The 18,670-nt window shown below is 44.2% G+C and overlaps 1 protein-coding gene across 3 annotated transcripts in view; it reads left to right on the top strand.

Annotated features, from left to right (window-relative positions):
* Positions 1 to 18,670, top strand: part of Ddc (dopa decarboxylase) — a 116,261-nt gene that overhangs the window by 67,780 nt on the left and 29,811 nt on the right. For all 3 annotated transcript variants that reach the window (XM_032916496.1, XM_032916495.1, XM_032916497.1), the window contains one exon: positions 11,655 to 11,721. In XM_032916496.1, the coding sequence (XP_032772387.1) occupies positions 11,655 to 11,721 (67 nt within the window). The remainder of the gene's footprint in view (positions 1 to 11,654; positions 11,722 to 18,670) is intronic.

Genomic DNA, 18,670 nt, shown 5'->3' with positions numbered 1-18,670 from the left:
CCCTTTCTCGATGTTTCGAAAACCACACTGCCTTGGTTATTTCAGGTTCTTAGTAAGTTGGCTAGATTTAGAATGAAATCTCTTTTAGAATTTTTTTTTTTGACTCTTGATTATAAACTTCAGATTCATTTGTTCCAATCTACCACAAGACTCATGGCTATTATCAAGTCGAGAAAGTTGTGCATAATCCTAGTCTGCCTAGAGGTAACTTTGCTTTGGATCATATATGATGATACATTTTCTTTAGCCAGATGACATTTGTTTTCGAACATTCAATCAGCCATCCAAAGTCAAGCACACTTGGTTATAGTGTATAATTCCTTTCATATTGTTGGATTCATTTTGCTGATATTTTATAAAAGATTCTTCCATCTATGTTTACGATGCTTGGCTATCATGGCTTTTCCTAAAGTTCCTGTCTAGTGCTGTGGTAATGTTAGTGCCATAGATGAGCCATGGCATTTCATGTCTGTTTCTGAAATGTTCAGTGGAACAACCGGAGGAGTCCAGCTGGGAATGGTACTTTCTAATTTTGAAAGTTACTGACTACCCGCACATGGATAGAGACAGATCTACTGAGATCATGCATTTATCTTTATATAAGATTCATGTCGAATCTCTCAAGAAATCTACACATTCCATCTGCATTTTAAATCTGTGGACATTGAGCCCATGCTATTTCTGATTGTCCCTTTAGTGCCTATGAGTCAGAGTCCTCAATATTTTCATTTATCTTTTCAGTGCAGTGATCAGAGTCCTCAATATTTTCACTTATCTTTTCAGTGCAGAGATGGTTCCCATTTTGATGTCAATAATTTTTTTTTTTTTCCAGAGCTGGGGACCGAACCCAGGGCCTTGCGCTCACTAGGCAAGCGCTCTACCGCTGAGCTAAATCCCCAACCCCAATAATTTTTGTCTTTGCTGTTGTGTCTTAGCTAATCTGGATCGAGCGTATCACATTTATTGATCTTTTCAAAGAATTAACTTTTTACTATTCTCCATCTCATTAATGTGTTGATATTTCTTCTTATTTTCTTATGACTGCTTTGCACTTAATTTTCTTTTTCTTTTTTTTTAGTAGTTCCCTAAGGTGATCACTTAGGTTATATATTAGACTTTCCTTCTACTCTAGTTTTTGCATTCAATGCTATAAATCTCTCTCTAAGCACTTTCACTATACTGATAAATTATCTTGAGTTGTAGTGTCATTTTCTATGAGCTGAAGTACTCTTTGGTATTTCTTGGGAATTTTCCTTTGACATTTAGAAATGTGTTTTATGATTATTCAGAGTTTGGAGTGTATCTATCTATCTCCAGCTATCTGTTAGTTACTGGTTTCTAGTGAAATTCCGCTGTCATTTAAGAACATATCTTGTATAATATCTATTCTTTCAAATTTATTGAGATGGGTTTTATGGCCCAGAATGCGGCTTATGTTAGTGAATGTTCCATATAAACATGTGAAGAAGTTAAAATCTTCTGATTATTATATGAAGTACTTTACAGATTTTAGTAAATCCAATAATTAATGGTACTTTGCAGTTCAAGAATGTCTTCACCACATTTATATCTCTTGGATCTATCCATTCCTAGGAGAGGAGTACTGAGTGTCTTCAACTGTGAGGGCTGCCCCATCTCTCTCTTTCCCCAGGGCAATCAATTTTTAGTTTGTGCATCTTGATGAGGGGTGCATATCAATGAGGCTTGCTGGTTTCTTGGGGGAACTGTCCTCTCAACATTATGAGATGTTATTTGTTGCTGCTATGGTATACCCCTCCTCCCCCGCAATGACCATCTGCGAATTTTTTTTAAGTTTTTGATTTTGGGAAAATAAACATAGTGTGAAATACACGAACCACTTCCAAACGTTTAGTAGGCCAGCCCTGAACTCTCTGCTGTGTATCACCGGCCCAGTGTCAGAGGCTTGAACAGTCTTAGGTCTGAGCACTGTAAGCTAGGCACCATCTGGGCATGCGTGGTGAAGTAGGGGTTTGCAGAATATTCATTGCTACTATTCTACTCTAAAAGTTAATATTACAATTTTTCCTTGCAGCTCTGTGCATGTGCCTAGAGCTTACTAAACTAGTGAATATCAAGTGATTAGTTTAGGGGAAATTATTACATTTGCCAACACGCAAAACTCTGTTCCTCTCACAAGACTGAAATCTCATGTCATCAGGGGGTAACTTTCCCTCAAGCCCCCTGGAAATCACTCTTGTACCTTGTGTGTCCATATTCATTTCATTGCTTCAAGTTCTTCCAGGTGCCTCTTTTCATGAAAGACACTTCTCACTTAGCATAAGAGCTTCAGTATTCGTCCATGTTCTAACACACACTAGAGTTTCAATTATTTTGTTTGTGTGTAGTGTAGATGTGCATGAGTATATGTGTTATTTACATGCACATGTCCTCATGTGTGTACATATGGATGCTAGCTGCCAATGTCCTGTATTTTTCTCAGTTGCTCAACTGTTCCCCATCTTAATTTTTATTTATATTTATATGTTTATTTTTGGTTTTCCAAGTCAGGGTTTCTCTGTGTACTATTGGCTGTCCTAGAACTTACTTTGTAGGCCAGGCTGGGTTAGAACTCACAGAGATCCTCCTGTTTCTTTGCCCCGAGTGTTAGGATTAAAGACATGTGCCACCACCCCCACCATCGCCCAGCTATTAATTTCTGAGACAAGATGTCTCCCTGAGTTGGCTCATCCGTGAGGTCCAGGGATCTACCTGCTTTCTACCTCCTTCCCAAACACTGAGATTACAGGCACATGTTGTCTCATTCAGTCTTTTACTTGGATGCTGGAGATCAAACTCCAACCTTCGTGCTTGCCTGGCAGACATTTTACCAACTGATCAATTTCCTCAACCCTTCTATTCTTCCTAGGGCGGACTGATAGGAAAAGTCCTCCTTCTGCTGCTTTCTAGTTTCTTTCTAAATAGTGTACAACATCCCTTGTCCCAGCTTGCTTTCTGTTGCTGTGATAAACACTGACCAAACACAACCTGGGGAGGAAAGGGTTTATTTAATTTATACAACCCAGTCACAGTCCATCACAGAGGAAGTCAAGGGCAGGGCTGGAGAGATGGCTCAGTGGTTAAGATCGCACTGGCTGCTCTTCCTGAAGACCTGGTTCAATTCCCAGAATCCACCTCAGGCAGATCACAGGAAATCTGACACTCCCTCTGGTCTCTGACATGCACATATCCACATATCTATGTGTAATTAAAAGAAAAAAAAAAAAAAGAAAGTCTTCAAAAAAAAAAAAAAAAATGGCTCTGTGCGTAAGAAAGGAAGTCAGGGAAGGAACTCAAGGCAGAAACTTGGAGGCAGGGAGTGAAGCAAAGCCCATGGAAAAGTCCTCCGTCCTGGCTCATTCTCATGGTTCGCTCAATTTTCTTAAACAATCCAGACCATCTGCCCAGAGGTAGTATTTCCCACAGTGAGCCTAGCCCTCTCACATCACACATTAATCAAGAAAATGCCCCCACAGACTTGCCTACAGGCCGGTTTGATGGAAGCCTTTTCTCCGTCGAGGTTCCCTATTCCCATAGGACACTAGCTTGTGTCAAGTTGACAAAAAACTAACCAGCACCCTCTCAAGTTTCCTGCATTACTGTGTTCGGTTTAATTTTTTTCGTAATGAAATGTTTACATTCAATATATACATCGGGCCTGTGGAAAATGTGCAGAAATGAGAGGTTTGTGAGCACAGTTGTTTCTCACTATCCACAGGACGTTCGTTGTTTCCCGGATGCCTGTGGATGCTCAAGAGCTCTAGATGAAAGCCCATGGTATTTGAGTATAACCTTGGTGCCTTCCTATGTATTTTAAGTATTCCTAACGTCTAAAGCAATGCCTACACATCGTAAGGGTTCAGCACACGAAAGTGGCTTCATTGGAACTTTCTGCAGTTTTTCCCTAATATTTTATGATTTTCACTTTTAATTGAAAACTGTTATTTTTGTATGATATATTGGAATCACAGCTTCCTCCCAAACCCTTCCTACCTCCCCACCCTGCCAATTCTACACATTCTTTTTCTCTGTCTCTTAAAAAAACAAACAGGCAAAAAAAAAGGGGGGGGTACAAACAAGAATAAAATGAAATGAACTAACAAATAAGAAGAAAGAGAGAGAGAGAGAGAGAGAGAGAGAGAGAGAGAGAGAGAGACCACAAGAAATGCATACACTTCGTCCCCAGCTCCAAGAAAAAAAAAAAAAAAAAAAAAAAAAAGAAATGCATACACACATGCACACACACAGACTCAGAACACACACACATTCACACATACCATACACACTTACCTTTAAAACACAAAATCAGAAGCCATAATGTACAAGCAAAAGACCAAAAAGGCTTTAAAAAAAAGTCCAAGGGGTTGGGGATTTAGCTCAGTGGTAGAGCGCTTGCCTAGGAAGCGCAAGGCCCTGGGTTCGGTCCCCAGCTCCGAAAAAAAGAACCAAAAAAAAAAAAAAAAAGTTCAAATAAAGCAATATGAGACAAAAAAAATCTCAAAAAACCAAACCAAACCAGAACTAAAAAGCACAAACAAATGAAAGAAATAAGAAAGAAAGAAAGAAAGAAAGAAAGAAAGAAAGAAAGAAAGAAAGAGAGGGAGGAAGGAAGGAAGGAAGGAGAGAGAAAGATCACAAAAAGGCATACACACATACATACATACTCACACACAGACCACACACACACTCATACACATACCACACACACACCACGCACGCCTACCTTAAAAACACAAAATCAGAGGCCATAATGTACAAACAAAAGACCAGTCAGGCTTTTTTAAAAAAAAAAAAATGTCCAAACAAAGCGATAGGAGACAAAAAGAAAACCTCCAAAAATACCTTCGAGTTAATTTTTATTTGCCATCCGCCGTTAGGCATGGAGCCTACCCTGAAGTATGTTTCGTATACTCAGTGAAACTTCTTGGAGAAACTAATTTTTCCTTTGCAAGCACTTTTTTTTTTTAAGCGGAGAGAGATCTTTGGCCAGAGGATGGGAGCCACTTCTCCATCCCAGTTCTGGCATCTTGTGTGGTTTGGATCTGTGCAGGCCCTGTGCGTGCTGCTGCGGTCTCAGTCGGTTCATGTGTGGATCAGTCCTGTTTTGTCTGGAAGACACTGTTTCTTTGGTATCGTTCAACCCCCCTTGGCTCCTGCAATCTTTTTGCCTCCTCTCCCATATAGTTCCCTGAGCCCCGAGGGCAGGGATTTGATGAATACCTCCCTTTTAGGCCTGAGCGGTCTCTTATTCTCGTCACACTGTCCCATTATGGGTCTGTGCATTAGTTCCCAGCTACTAGGAGGAGGCTCCTCTAATGATGGCTAAGCAGGACAGTGATCTATGAGTAGAGCAGAATGTCATTAAGAGTCGTTTTATTACTCCATTCCTATAGCAGAACAGTAGTATTCAGTTTTCCCCTAAGTCTGTGGTCTCGGATTCTTGGCCACCCAAGCAGTGTCAAAAGTGGGTTCTATCTTGCGGAGAGTGAATTTTTCCTAGTATTTTGATTTGAGGTTGTTGGAACCTAAAATCAAACCTCAGATACAGAGGGTCAACTGTATTCATGTGCTCAACTGAAGAAATTGGCTGAGGGGAAACGCAGGAACATTAAGTGAACACGGCACAGTCCATTCAAATAAAGTCCTGTTTTCATGCAGGAGCGGGAGAGAGAAACACTACTCCATTTTTTGAACCGTGCTTTAAAGACCCAAATTGGGGAAAAAAAATATTACAGAGGACACTGTTACCGTTTTGCACACAGAAACCACAGATATTGCCAGTCCTACACATCGGCATGAAGGAAAGGGTCCCAGTTCATTCATATGTTTAACCAATGCCTGTGCCTCAGTGTACCTTGCACCAACTCTGATGCTCTCTGACCAGTCACGGTCTGTTTCTTCTCGGAATGGTTTCTCGTGGCAAAGACACAGATATGCCTAGTCTTTGCACCGTCTCATGGTAACTACATACACAGATGAGAGTAGAAGATGCAATCAGCTTTGAAGAGGATCAATAATGCCTGTTGCTAGGCAACTCTATACTAGAGGTTGGACAGGCAGGGACTCATGGTGCCTTGCTTTTTTTTTTTTTTTTGCTTAGGGAATAAGGACTGGTAACATTCATCAGTGTGAAAAAGCACAGACTTTTTGGAGCAGTACAAATGGTTTGTTATTTCAACATACAGCTTGGGGCTATTCAACTGGGATACACCCTCCTGCCCCAGATGGGGAAAGGGTAGTAACTAGGCCTTGTCTACTTTCCTAATGCTCCTTTGTGGTTACAAGTATTTGCGTGTGTGCATGTGTAATGGCCACATGTGCCCTCCTGGGAATAAAGATGTGTAGCCTTCAGTATACCTCAAGAATTTCAAGCTTCTCGAGCTGGAAACCCACTCCCAACTCATATTTGGCAGAGTTTGACCAAGAAAGCTGACTCTGTCCTACCAGGGACTAGCTTGAGTTTTATAATAAAGTCTCTGTCTTTCTATTTTCTCCATGATAGTTGGCTCCTCCAGTAAGCCAACTTAATAGCATCAGCAAAGGGCAATGGCCGCCAGGCATAGATGTGAGGAGAAAGGGCTGGTTGGGGTTTGGACAGCAGGGGAGGAGGTCACGCAGGCTCTGTCACACCAGCAGGAAGGCCGCAGGCTCTCAAGATAGAGGCCCACTGTGGCTCCTGCCCCCTCCTGCTGCACAAATGTGATTAGGGCTCTGCAGAGCGCACTGAAATCAGGTTAGCGGCACTGAGTGACGCTGAGTTGGGGTAATCAGAGCCTGAGGCACAGCAGGTGCTAGCTTTAATATGGCTTCTGAGAACTAGGACAAGCTGACTTGTAGCTCCACGGCACGTGGACAAGCCATTAGAACACTGCCCGTGCAGCCCCCTTCACCTTCTCCCCTGTTTGCCCTCCCACAGCGCTGCTCTGAAGCTAGGAAGGACTGGGGCCTCTGGCAAGCACTCAGGACTCTGCCCTCCCAAGGTGTAGCTATGGATAATCTGTCCCTGCCCATGTGCTCTTGGACAGTCCCCTACTCTGGCACCTTCCCGTTAAGTCTGAAGCGGGGATTGTGAGCCTATCTGGGGGTCACTGTGATGAGTCACCCCAGAAGCAGTCGCCAACAAACAGCCCTCCACCAACAAAGTCCTAAAACCAGCCACTCATTTTTATTCTCCGCCAAGGCGCCTCGCAGAACGAGACAGAAATGCCCTTTGTTTGCGCAGAGTTGCTTCAAGCTCATTACAATGAAATCAATAATCGCCTGCAAATTTAAGAATGAACGTTTATGTTTGACCACAAGCTCATCTCAGGCGATAAGCAGTAATCATATTTGGCAGAAATCCTCCTCTAAACTCTGGCCGCCCAGTAATAGATAACAGCTGATTTTAACAAGCAAATGTTTAATGTGTATGAATTTAACAGCAGAAATTGTTGTTCTTAGGCCAATTAGTGTTTAGAGGAGAAAATGAGATGGAGCAAAGCGATCGTTGCACTTCAGATAGATCATTTCTAGGAGGCACAAAATGGAGAAAACGATGCAGTGTCGTTAAACGTCTCAAGCCAAACTGTTTTTTACTGAGACCGCATAATTTTACCCTGAATGACACAGACAAAGCATTTTAAGAGTCCTATGATGAATCAACCCAGTTAGCCAGGTACCTAAGGCAAAGAAAGCATTTCAATATTCAGTTAAGTATCAGGATGAAATTACAGATAGCAGAGAAAATGTTGAAGGCATAAAGCGAAGAAACTGGGCTGAGATGTAGGGGACTCTGAGGCTCCAGGAAAGCCTGGAGCTTGAGAGCCTGGAAGAAGCCCACTAGTACCTCTGGTACGTCTTCCAAGGAAATACAACTGAGCTTCATATATAGTCTTTTATTCATATATATTCTCTCTCTCTCTCTCTCTCTCTCTCTCTCTCATTTGGTTTTTTGTTCTTTTGAGACAGGGTCTTCTTATTTGAAAATATATTATATTTATAAATGTATTATGAAATGAAACCCGGGTCATCAGGTGGGTGACAAGGAGCTTTATGTGCTGAACCTCTTGCCTGCCTTGAGATGCTCTTCTTACATAGTCTAAACTGACATAGTCCAAATCTGAGGTCTGGCTGCCTCCACTCCTGAGAGCTAGAAGAGCTGGCCCGTGTCACCTCTCCCATCTCTCATTATTGTCTACTTTTCTGATGTTCTGACACCTTTGGGCGAAGATGTCCCAAGAGGGTTTACCTCTTCTGAATCAAGACTGAGTGGCAAATCCACCACTCATATGCCTCTGTGAGGTTCTCGTGTCAGGGGGCTGTCCCCCTGTCATTTTTACCTCTGAATAGCCAGGTACCAAGTTATTACAGACTAAGCCACCAAAATTAGCCAAAGCAACTTCTTTGCCTTGCCTGTAACTTCCCATGAACACCAAGAGAAAGGTTCCTGCTCACAGTTGTATGCTTGGCTTCTTCTTAGGGCCTCCATGGTGTACCTGATGACATGACATGGCCCTTTTCTTGGGTCCTGTGAGTAGAGATGACCACCTGTCTTCAGCGAGTGACTTTGGGATCTGATGGGTCACCATACCTGCATAATCACAAAACCTGCATTATTTATTTATTTATTTATTTATTCATTCATTCACTTACTTACTTACTGAGAGAGGGTTGGGGGAAGCTTTCTCTGTGTGGTTCTGGCTGTCCTGGAACTCTCCCTCTGTACACCATGGTGGCCATGAACTTACAAAGATCCACCTGCCTTTGACTCCCCAGTGTGCTAGGATTAAAGATGTGCACCACTACCATTTTATAATTTACTTACTTTTAACATTTTGCATTAATGGTCTTGCCTGCAGTAAGCATATCTGTGTAAGGGTGTCAGGTCCTCTGGATCTGGAGTTATAGACAGTTGTCAGCTGCCATATGGGTCCTGGGGGATTGAACCTGGATCCTCTGGAAGCACAGCCAGTTCTCTTAACGACTGAGCAATCTCTCCAGCCCCGCCTGCATTTAAATGTTTGCCTCTGCTGAGTCTGAGGACAATTCTGTGAGGAGAAGACCTGAATGGACATAAGTGGGTACTGCAGAGAACCTGTCAGAGCCCTGCAAGTGCTTGCTTTACAACCATTTCCTCCAGCTGATTATAGAAAAACTCAGAACCCTGGTAAAGGCACTGCCTATGAGACAGTGCCAAGCACCTCCCACAAACACAGGCTTCTAGGTAAGCAGCAGGACTCAGGCAGCCAGGTGAGATACCCAGAGATACCAGGTTACCTGAAAAAAAGAGCTATCATCTCATTGGGAGGTAAGTTTTTCTTTCAGGGCAAACCATAGGTGGTCATCTGTAAAAGGGAACCAGAAAGGCTTTGGCGATAACCATGTATGAACTGTAGTGTAGTCAACATTATTGGAGGAGGGGGACTTGACACAAGGGTGAAGACATTGTTCAAAGAGTATTGCATAACACTACTTCTGGGGAGACTTGAACAGCCATGCACCCTTGACATTTGACATGCATTTGACACAAGGGTGCACGAAATTACACGTTTGCATCAAGCCTAAGGGGAAAGCTCACTATCCCAACAGCATGATCTCTACGAATCAGACCGACTCTCGGTTTTCATAAACAAGATTTTTTTTTCCAATTACCTGGTATCCATTCAGCAAATACATCTCAGCAATGGCTCCATGTCCAGCAAAGTACTAATTCCCACAGAACACTGTGGGTCTGGAGGAAGAGACAGTCACATGAGTGACCAACACGGCCAACATCACCACAAGGTACTGAGAAGATGGACTCTAGGGCATATTTCCCATTGCAAGACCCACAGTACCCCGTGCTTTCTTAGCACACCAGTTAGCATCATTGTCAGCACCAAGAGAAGTTTCTCAGAGACCTTTTGAGGCCTGAAGCGAATCTTGGGGAGAGTGTTCTGGTGTGTCTTAACTGACCCTAGCTGTGGCTCTCTGAGAACCACTCTACTCATACCTCCACATATCCTAGGTGGCCTCAGCGCAGGTCCTCTCTGGTGTGCTTGCTTGGTGTGTTACCCACATCATCATCACCGCCACCAAACTCGGGGTGGGGGGGATGTCCACATTCTTTATTCTGTGGGAACTGTGTTCTTAGCTCCAACAGACACAACCGATAAAGTAGTATATGGAGTAACTATTCATGTGACTGAATTTCCTCTTTTTTACCCAAAGCACTGTACCCCGAAAATCTTTTGTAGATTAAGTGGGAGTTATCATCCAAGAAAACTCGTAGTTCCTAGCCTCACAGCCTGGAGCTCAGAGTTGTGTATATTTATGGCGTGTGTATGAGTGTAACCATTTCTGAAGAGGCTCAAACAAGTATCTACCCACCCCAGATTGGGGATGCATAACAGATCAAAGCAAGAAGGTCATCAAAGTCCAGTAATGAGTTTTGCTGAGTAAGTACGCTATTTACAGGAGTCTAGGTAAGGGGTCGGTTACAGGAACAGAAACGACTCAAGGCAACTGTATCACCAAAGCCTCCCCCAGCTGAAGTGACAGCGGGAATCCTGGAGCATCCGCAAAGCAACGGGCCGGATGGTCCTTTTCAGGTAGTTCCGTTGGTCTGAGCCTCTTCCAGGCAGCTCATCTGGTCTGCGAGTTCTCTTCGAAGTCCTTTCCGTTTGTATATGCTTGGGGATGGAGGAGCCTACAGAATCTGGCCAGTTTTAAGGACTTCCTGAAGCAATTGAGTTATTTACTTCCTGAGCTTAAAGAGCGAGCATGGAATATTTGACTTCACCTTAGGACTTCCTGTGTCTCAAGGAGCATCCCGCCGAGATGGATAGTTTTATCTTGGAGGAGATTGCTGCACTGCAGTGTGTGTGTGTGTGTGTGTGTGTGTGTGTGTGTGTGTTATATGCCCACATGTGCATGTTCATAGCATATCCACATATGTGTGTGCAGAGGCCACAGGTAGACATTGGTGTCTATATTGTGTTCTTTACCACATATTTTTTTTTAAATCACACACACACACACACACACACACACACACACACACATTACACACACACATTACGGGTACGAATGCTTTGCTTGTATTTATATATGCGTACTGTATATGTGCCTGGTACCCACAGATGTAAGAAGGAAGCATTGGATCCCCTGAAACTGGAGTTATCGACAGTTTATGAGCAGCCATGTGAGCTCTGGGAACCAAACTTGGGTCTCCTATAAGAGTAGTAAATGGTCTTAACTGCTAAGCCATCTTTCCAGTCCTTCCATTACTCTTTTAGGCAGGTCCTCTCACTGAACCCAAACCTCCCTGTTTTGGCTAAGCCAGTGGACCAGAAAGTCCCCGGCATCCACCATTACAAGCTTGTGAGGCCATGCCTAGGTTTTATGTAGGAGCTGGGGATTTGAACTCAGGTCCTTTTGATTTCACAGAAAGCATTCTTGACCCAGGGAGCCATCTCCCCAGCCCACAGTTCAGACTTCTGTTCATAGGTTTGCTCTCTTTATCCCCTATGGTACTTTAATCAAAAGATTAAGCACACACTCATGGGTTTCCGTCTCCATGTAAATATTCATTATCACTGTATCCTGTATAGCCGCCGGCTGGATTACAACAACAGCAACATGGGAGATAAAAGGGTTGTTTGTTTTTTACCTCCTAGGTGGTTGTCACCCTAGGAACCACATCTTGCTGCTCTTTTGACAATCTCCTAGAAGTGGGTCCCATCTGTAAGTATCTCATTCAGTTTTCTTTTTGAAAAGTGACATGGAGTGGGGAGTTTACCCAACCTTTCACTTTGAGGGGTGCTTATCATCAATAATTCTAATCATCACGATCAGAATTGGCTTAAATTCCACAACTTACTTAGTTCAAGCTAACTAAACAATGGCTAAGCTTAACAACACCAATACACTATGAAAGGCAAAAAGTGTCCAAGCACTTTGTGCTAATGTAATGTTTAGGATATGGTGGTGGCCATATTAAGGAAACTAAAATCTTCAACATTTGGAGCAGCCACTCCCACTTGAAGGTCCTGTGCGTGCAATCCAGTGTTTAGTCACACCCGTTTTAAAGTCTCTCTCTCTCTCTCTCTCTCTCTCTCTCTCTCTCTCTCTCTCTTAAAAAAGAAATTATTGTAAGCCAGAAAATGTCGGCACGTACCTTTAATCCCAGCACTTGAAAGGCAGAAGCAGGCAGAAGCAGGCCGATCTCTTGAGTTCGAGGTCAGCCTGGTCTATAGAGTGAGTTCCAGGACAGCCAGAGTTACAACAGAGAAACCCTATCTCAAAAGAAACAAAGGAAAGACAGACTGACATAACTTATTGTGCTGTGCTGTGCTGTGTGACATTTTCAGTGAGGGTAAACACCGGTTACAATGCCACGTGTTACTTCTGAGGTGTGTGTAAGCGAAACTCTACAGTGCTTTCCCGATGCCTGCCTTGCGGAACGATACACTTCTCAGACGTGCCTGTCGGCAAGCAGTACGTAGCTGTTAGTATTGGTTTAGCAAATCAATGCCTTCAAGCTAAACTTCTGTAAAGACTATTCCATTTCAGATAATTTCCTGGCTCCCTCAGTCAGGACATTTTGTCTTTCTCACGGAGACTAGAATTCCGTGTTAGTTGCAAAATGAATAAATGTCTGTGTTTCTAAAGTTTCACCTTTGATGCGAGCTCTGGGAACTCAGCAGGCCTTGGAACCGTTTCTGAGGCACCAAGGATATCTCAGCCCATGAAACTCGCTCTTCTCTGTTCCTTGGGGATGTGAAGGCTCGGGTGGAGCTGTCCCTCGCAAGCACTCTGACCTCAGTCCTTCGACTTGTGCCAGGCATCACGCCACCTGCTTGGCATTTGGCTTCATTGTCACTTTGTGTGGGCCAAGCACGTTTCCCACCTCTCCTAACCCCTGATCTCCTCGTGGTCTCTTCTCGGGAATGGGTTCTTCTCCCTTGGTAGAGGTGGGGGCCGGCCATGACCTTAAGCGGCAGAGAAGCTTGTAGCTTACAGCTGCGTGTCTTAAATCCTGACCTTCATTTTCCCCTATCTGAAAATTGGAAAGAAAAGTGGTTCTCATAATGGTAAAACAGTATTTCCTTCACAGTGCAGCTCAGGGGAGTTCTTGCAGACAATAGGCTGTAGGAAAGGCATGTACCGCGTGTAGTACATGCTTGTACTGCCAGGACCGTGAGGCTAATCACCCACCGTGAGAAGTAGGGTGGACACAGCCTTGCCATTCACTCACGACTTGGCTCCACCTGTTATGAGCTATGGCACAGCTGTGATTATTACTGGCTAAAGGCAGCCACACACAGCAGGCTGAGAACACACTGAACTAGCTGGCCATCCGCGGCGATGGCTGTACTGTGGGCCTCGTTAGCTTGCAGACCTTCACAAGCTCAGCCAAGCAAGTCGAAGTCCTCTGACTCAGATGTCAGGCCAAGGACTGAATGTCCTGGCCAACAGCCGGCTGATGTCATTCCCCAGGGCTATCGGATTTAAAGCACTGAAGTCTTCTGCCAGATAGAGACTACACGGCTGCTATCCCTGAACTCAATCTGGTTCCCTACAGGAGCAGGAAGATGACAGCCAGCAGGTGGCCCCTGCCATGAATGCTCACAGTGCTGTGCCCTGCTGTCCTGCAGCTCCCTCTGTCAGGCAGTTCGGGTGCTGTGGGCAGAGCCTGATAGGCGCTTTGCAGTTCGGGGTTCAAACCCAGAGATTGCTCTTGGGACTAGGTTGTGGATGCTAACAGGCCAACACTTAACCCATGGGCCTAATTGGCCCATGCATGGCCAGTGTTCGTACATGAGGGCGTTATTATGGTGGTGCCTTTGTAGCCCACTGTCTCTAAAACAATGCCTTTTGTTTGCTGGGGGTGGGAAGAGTGGTATTTATTAAGGAGAGGTTAAGTTATAGCAGATGGATAGGTGGCAGCCTTAGGAACACACATGGGGATCCCAAAGAAGGGGGATAGGGAGAGGATGATATACTATAGACTGTCACAGCTTCATCCCAAGGGCCAGAGGGGCTGAGAGGAGTTGTGTTGCTGTGGTCAGCCTGGCCTGGCTTCTGCCCATTGAGGCGGCCTCTTAGAAGATCGGTTGTAGCAACAGTAAGAGGCCAGTGGCTTCAGGAGCCAATGGTGGTGTGGCCTCAGTGATAATGTGTCAGACTCCCTAAATCTGTAACTCCCTATATCTGGCTGTTGCGTGCCCGGGCTCCATCCACATAATTCCTACATGTGTCCGTGTGCTGGAGCACCTGAATGATGGGGCTAGTCTCAGCCAATCATGTAAGATGCAGAAGGCATTGTCAATACCATCGCCCTTCCCCTTAGGACCAGGAGAAGCCCATAGAGGAGCTTCTAAGGAGCATTTGTGAGTTATTTCTTGTTGGAGTTTGGGGTTGATCCAAGTTGAAGAAGACACTCTCCACGAGGCAGTCTTTGCGACTACCCTTGTTTAGACACGAGGTACAACCTGAGGACTCTTCAAACTCTTTTAGATCCCATAAGCTACTAAAGACTCTAAACTTACTGAGAACTATCTCACACGGATGGTCGAAGATTAGGGATTAAAATCAGCCAAGGAGACATACAGGACAGTCTTGAAGTGTGAGCACACAGGGCTTCTGGTAACCTCTGAGGAGTCACAAGGGTATGAAACACTCTAGCTATATATAATGTATAGCTATGCATTCTGAGTAATGACATTTCCCTAGCAGGCAAAGTCCCCTAAGCTCTTGCCGTTTGTTTTTGTATGGATTTGGTCCTACTCAGGCCCTTCTGGAAGCCCAACTACTACATTTATAGATCAACTCCTCCAGAAGTCAAAATTATCCAGTGTCCCCATCACAAATTATAGATCAGACTATCTGGGGCCAAAGCCCAAGGCAAAAAAGAGGTCTATAGGTCATCTCTCAGAAACCAGAGTAGAGGTTAGACTTTGCAAGTAAACTTGATTCCTCAGTATAGATTGTTTTCCTACCTACTCAACCAGGTTTATGGGTGAAGCATTCTAAATCAACCTTAGCTATTCCCACTTAGTTGATGAGACTCAGAGTGAACTCTCATCTGGGTGCTATGAAACGGGCTCTGAGACACTGAGAGGTGCAGCTGGATGGCCTGCTTTCTTTCCAAGGCTTTACTGACGTATTCAGCATGCCCGTCTCTCAAGGGTAGAGGATACGGGAGAAGCAATAGAAGGGTGTGAGAGAAAGAGAAGCCTAAATGGCCTTCTAGACCCTACCTTCCCCATGCCAAGGTATGAGGGTTTCTTATGGTTGACCCATGAAGACTCGCCATCTTGTGTCTCACTCCTTCATCTGATATACTGAACTGAACATAAACAATAGCATCTATGGAGGTATGTTAGAGGACCTCAGCCAAAAAAGCAAATTCTATAAATAGAGGTCTATGTGGGACCCAAGCAGCACCCATGGAAAATATGACATTGTCTTGTTTTAGTCCATTTGGGATGCTCCATGCAACACCACAGACCCCAGGGTTTGTAAACAACAGGAATTCACTATTTATACTTCTGGTGTATGAAAGGGCAGGAGCAAGGCACCAATTGATTTGGTGCCTGGAGAGAACCGGCTAATGGGTGGCACTTTCTATGTATGACCACATGGTAGAGGGCACAAGCAGTTTGTCCGTTGTCTCAGAATCCCACCATGATGATCTGCTCGCTTCCCTAAGGCAATGCCTCTTACCCTGGAGGCTAGGATTTAATAGACATTCAAATTACAGCACGTCTTGACTTACAAAGGGGTATAAAGTTCTGCCAGCCTCACGGCTAATCTGAGTAAGGGCTGTGATGGCCATCCATCACAATCCTGTTGCTCCTTGGGGAAAGTCTTGTGTTATTCTAAGGCTGTGTCTCTTGCTGCACCCAACCGGGGGGCCTCTGAGCACTTGGTGAGACTGACGCCTTCACCCTTGCTTCAGACGGCTTGGGTTTCTTCTTTTTTTTTTTTTTTTTTTTTTTTTATTATTATTAACTTGAGTATTTCTTATATACATTTCGAAAGTGTTATTTTGGGTTTCTTCTTGAACCTTAGTTTTTGACGGTGTCCTGGCATAGTGGTATCCACAAGTTTATATTTACACGACCTTGATTACCAAGAGTCTTAGTTTAAAGAATAACTCAATCAAAGCGCTTTCATCTTTTATCAGCAGAATTCACAAGGACTCTTTTTTTTATTCCCTCACGGCACACACACATTAATGGCCAGCCATCATGCATGGAAAATCAGGGGTGAATCCGTCACTCTGTATGAGCACAAGGACGGCAGGTTCTTCACCTGTGCAGAGATGGCTGCCTGCTATCCTCTGTAGCCTCAACCTTCGTATCTTAACTACCTCGTGACTATATTTGGTGCTTGAGCTGTTTCTCCTGGTGTGTTTTTTCCTAGATAAGACACAAAGAAGCATTGCTCACCTCAGACAAGAAACTAATTAAAGACCCAAATTCCACAAACATCCGACTTAGTGATGTATTGACTGTATTGGGGTTATTTACAGGTGTTTGGCTGAGAAGTCGCTCAAAGGAACATGAGTTACTCAAGGGTAACTCCATCACCGAAAAGTCAAACCCAGCTTGGCTGGTATCTCACAGAAGCTGCACCCTGGGGTTCCCAGCATAACTTGTAGATAGCTCTTCTGATGGGTCTCCTTTCCCTAGTGGCCATTATTATTAATATAACTTTGGTAGGCTGGGTGGGGTGGGGTCCGCATTTTATAAAGTTTTGTAAATTTCAGGAACTACCGGAAACCTGTGAGTTTACTACCTAAGTCTTAAGAGTCCTCCTCCTGACTTGGAGTATTTATTTTAATTTATATATTGCTATATAACGATGAAATTTAATTTTTTTTTTTTTTGAGACACAGCACAGCCCTGGCTGTCCTAGAATTTGCTTTTTAGACAAGGCTGGCCTCTAACTCATGGAGATCCAGCTGCCTCTGCCTTCTGACTGCTAGGATTAAGGGTATGTGCCACTACACCCTGCTCTAAAATTAATAATTTTTCACTGACTTCTAAGCGATAGAATGGGCCAAGTGCGAGTATTATCTAATGTATACTCGAGGCTGTAGTTGCCAACCACCCTTACCTTCAGAACAGAACTCAGGCTACGTGACTAAGGGCACATGTATGCCTGTGGAGGAGGCTTTCTCATCCTCAAAGTATGTGAGCACTCTACCTTTAAGGCTCTTCTGTGTGGTGGAGAGAAGGTCTGTGATGATTGTCAACTTGATAGGGTCTGGACTCTTGTAGGAGACACACCAGGCACACCAGTACCCCAATTTAGATTAGATTAGCTGCTGGCCAGACCTTTAGAGGATTATCTGGATTAGGTTAATTGAGGTGGAAATCCCACCCTAAAAGTGGTAACACAATTCTCTGCATTAGTGTCCTGCACTTCATTAAAAAGCAGAGAGCTAGCTGAGGGCAAATAGTTGCCATTTTCTGGTTCTTGGTCAGAGATTGAACAGGACGGCCCTGCTTTAAGCTCCCGTTGTCAGAGCCGCTCCATCTTGAACCTCGAGCCAAGTGAACCCACTCTCCTTTAAGTTGCTTTTGTGAAGGTATTTTACCACAGCAAGAGGAAAAGCGGGAAAATTCAGTTAGGAAACCTCAGTCATTTATAGCAGGTGCCAAGGGTAGTTTCAGATTAAATTACCTAAGTCTGTGGTAGACATGGAGGAGGTAGGACGATATTAGTGTATGTACTCGCAGGGTTCTCCAGAGGAACGGAATCAAACAAATGTATGCACGTCTATCGTATACACACATCTATACACATATATGTCATAAAACTGGGATGCATTCGATTATCTGCGATGGCTGCCTCTATGTAGAGACACAAGCAACTCAGTCACTGCTCAGTCTTAAGAAAGGGATGCTCCAGAGGGCCAGTCAGTCTACTGCTGAAACCCTGGAGATCACTGAAAAGTTTCTGGTGCTGAGTCGGTCGTGGAGGGCTGACAAAGCTGGAGTGAGATGCTGACAGAAAACAGCACCACCAATAAATGCAGCTGATAAGGAGTTAGCATCTGAGGCAGGAAGGTGACCTCTTTGTACTCTGACCTACTGCTTTGGAAGGCGCCACCCGATTTCAGTGTGGGTCTGCCATGCTCAGTTAACCCTCCCTGGAAATGTCCTCATAGACATGCCAAGAGCTTTGTCTTTCTGAGTGATTCCAAATCTGGCCAAATGGACCACCAAGACCATCAGAGGAGGGGTCACATGTCCTACTTTCCGTAAAGCTGTTTCTGAAAGGAGGGCTTGAGAAGGGGTTAGCAAATACAGTGGGGGGGGGAGTGCACTCAAGGTGTGTGGAATGTGGAAGATGGGAACCAGAAGAGACTACGGGCAAGCACAGTAGGGGGGCTGTGCTGGCCTCAGCACTATGCTGAGTGGTTGCTCCTGTTTCCTCCACTTTCTAAGCATTCTTTGGGCAGCTGTGTTAGCCAGCTGCTGGTTGGTACCTCTGCCCTAAGTTTTAAAGCTGGCCTTTTGGAGACCCAGCTATTGTTCCTCAAGTACTATTAATATGTATATGTGAGTAGTATGTATGCAGTATTAAAATGTATATAAGTAGTATGTATGTAGTAGTATAATATGTATAAGTAGCATGTAGTATGTAATAGTATTAATGTGTATATGTAAGTAGTATG

Source organism: Rattus rattus, chromosome 11 (genome assembly GCF_011064425.1).
Source record: "Rattus rattus isolate New Zealand chromosome 11, Rrattus_CSIRO_v1, whole genome shotgun sequence".
NCBI classification, from domain to species: Eukaryota; Metazoa; Chordata; class Mammalia; order Rodentia; family Muridae; genus Rattus; species Rattus rattus.
This window is presented reverse-complemented; position numbering and strand designations above follow the sequence as displayed.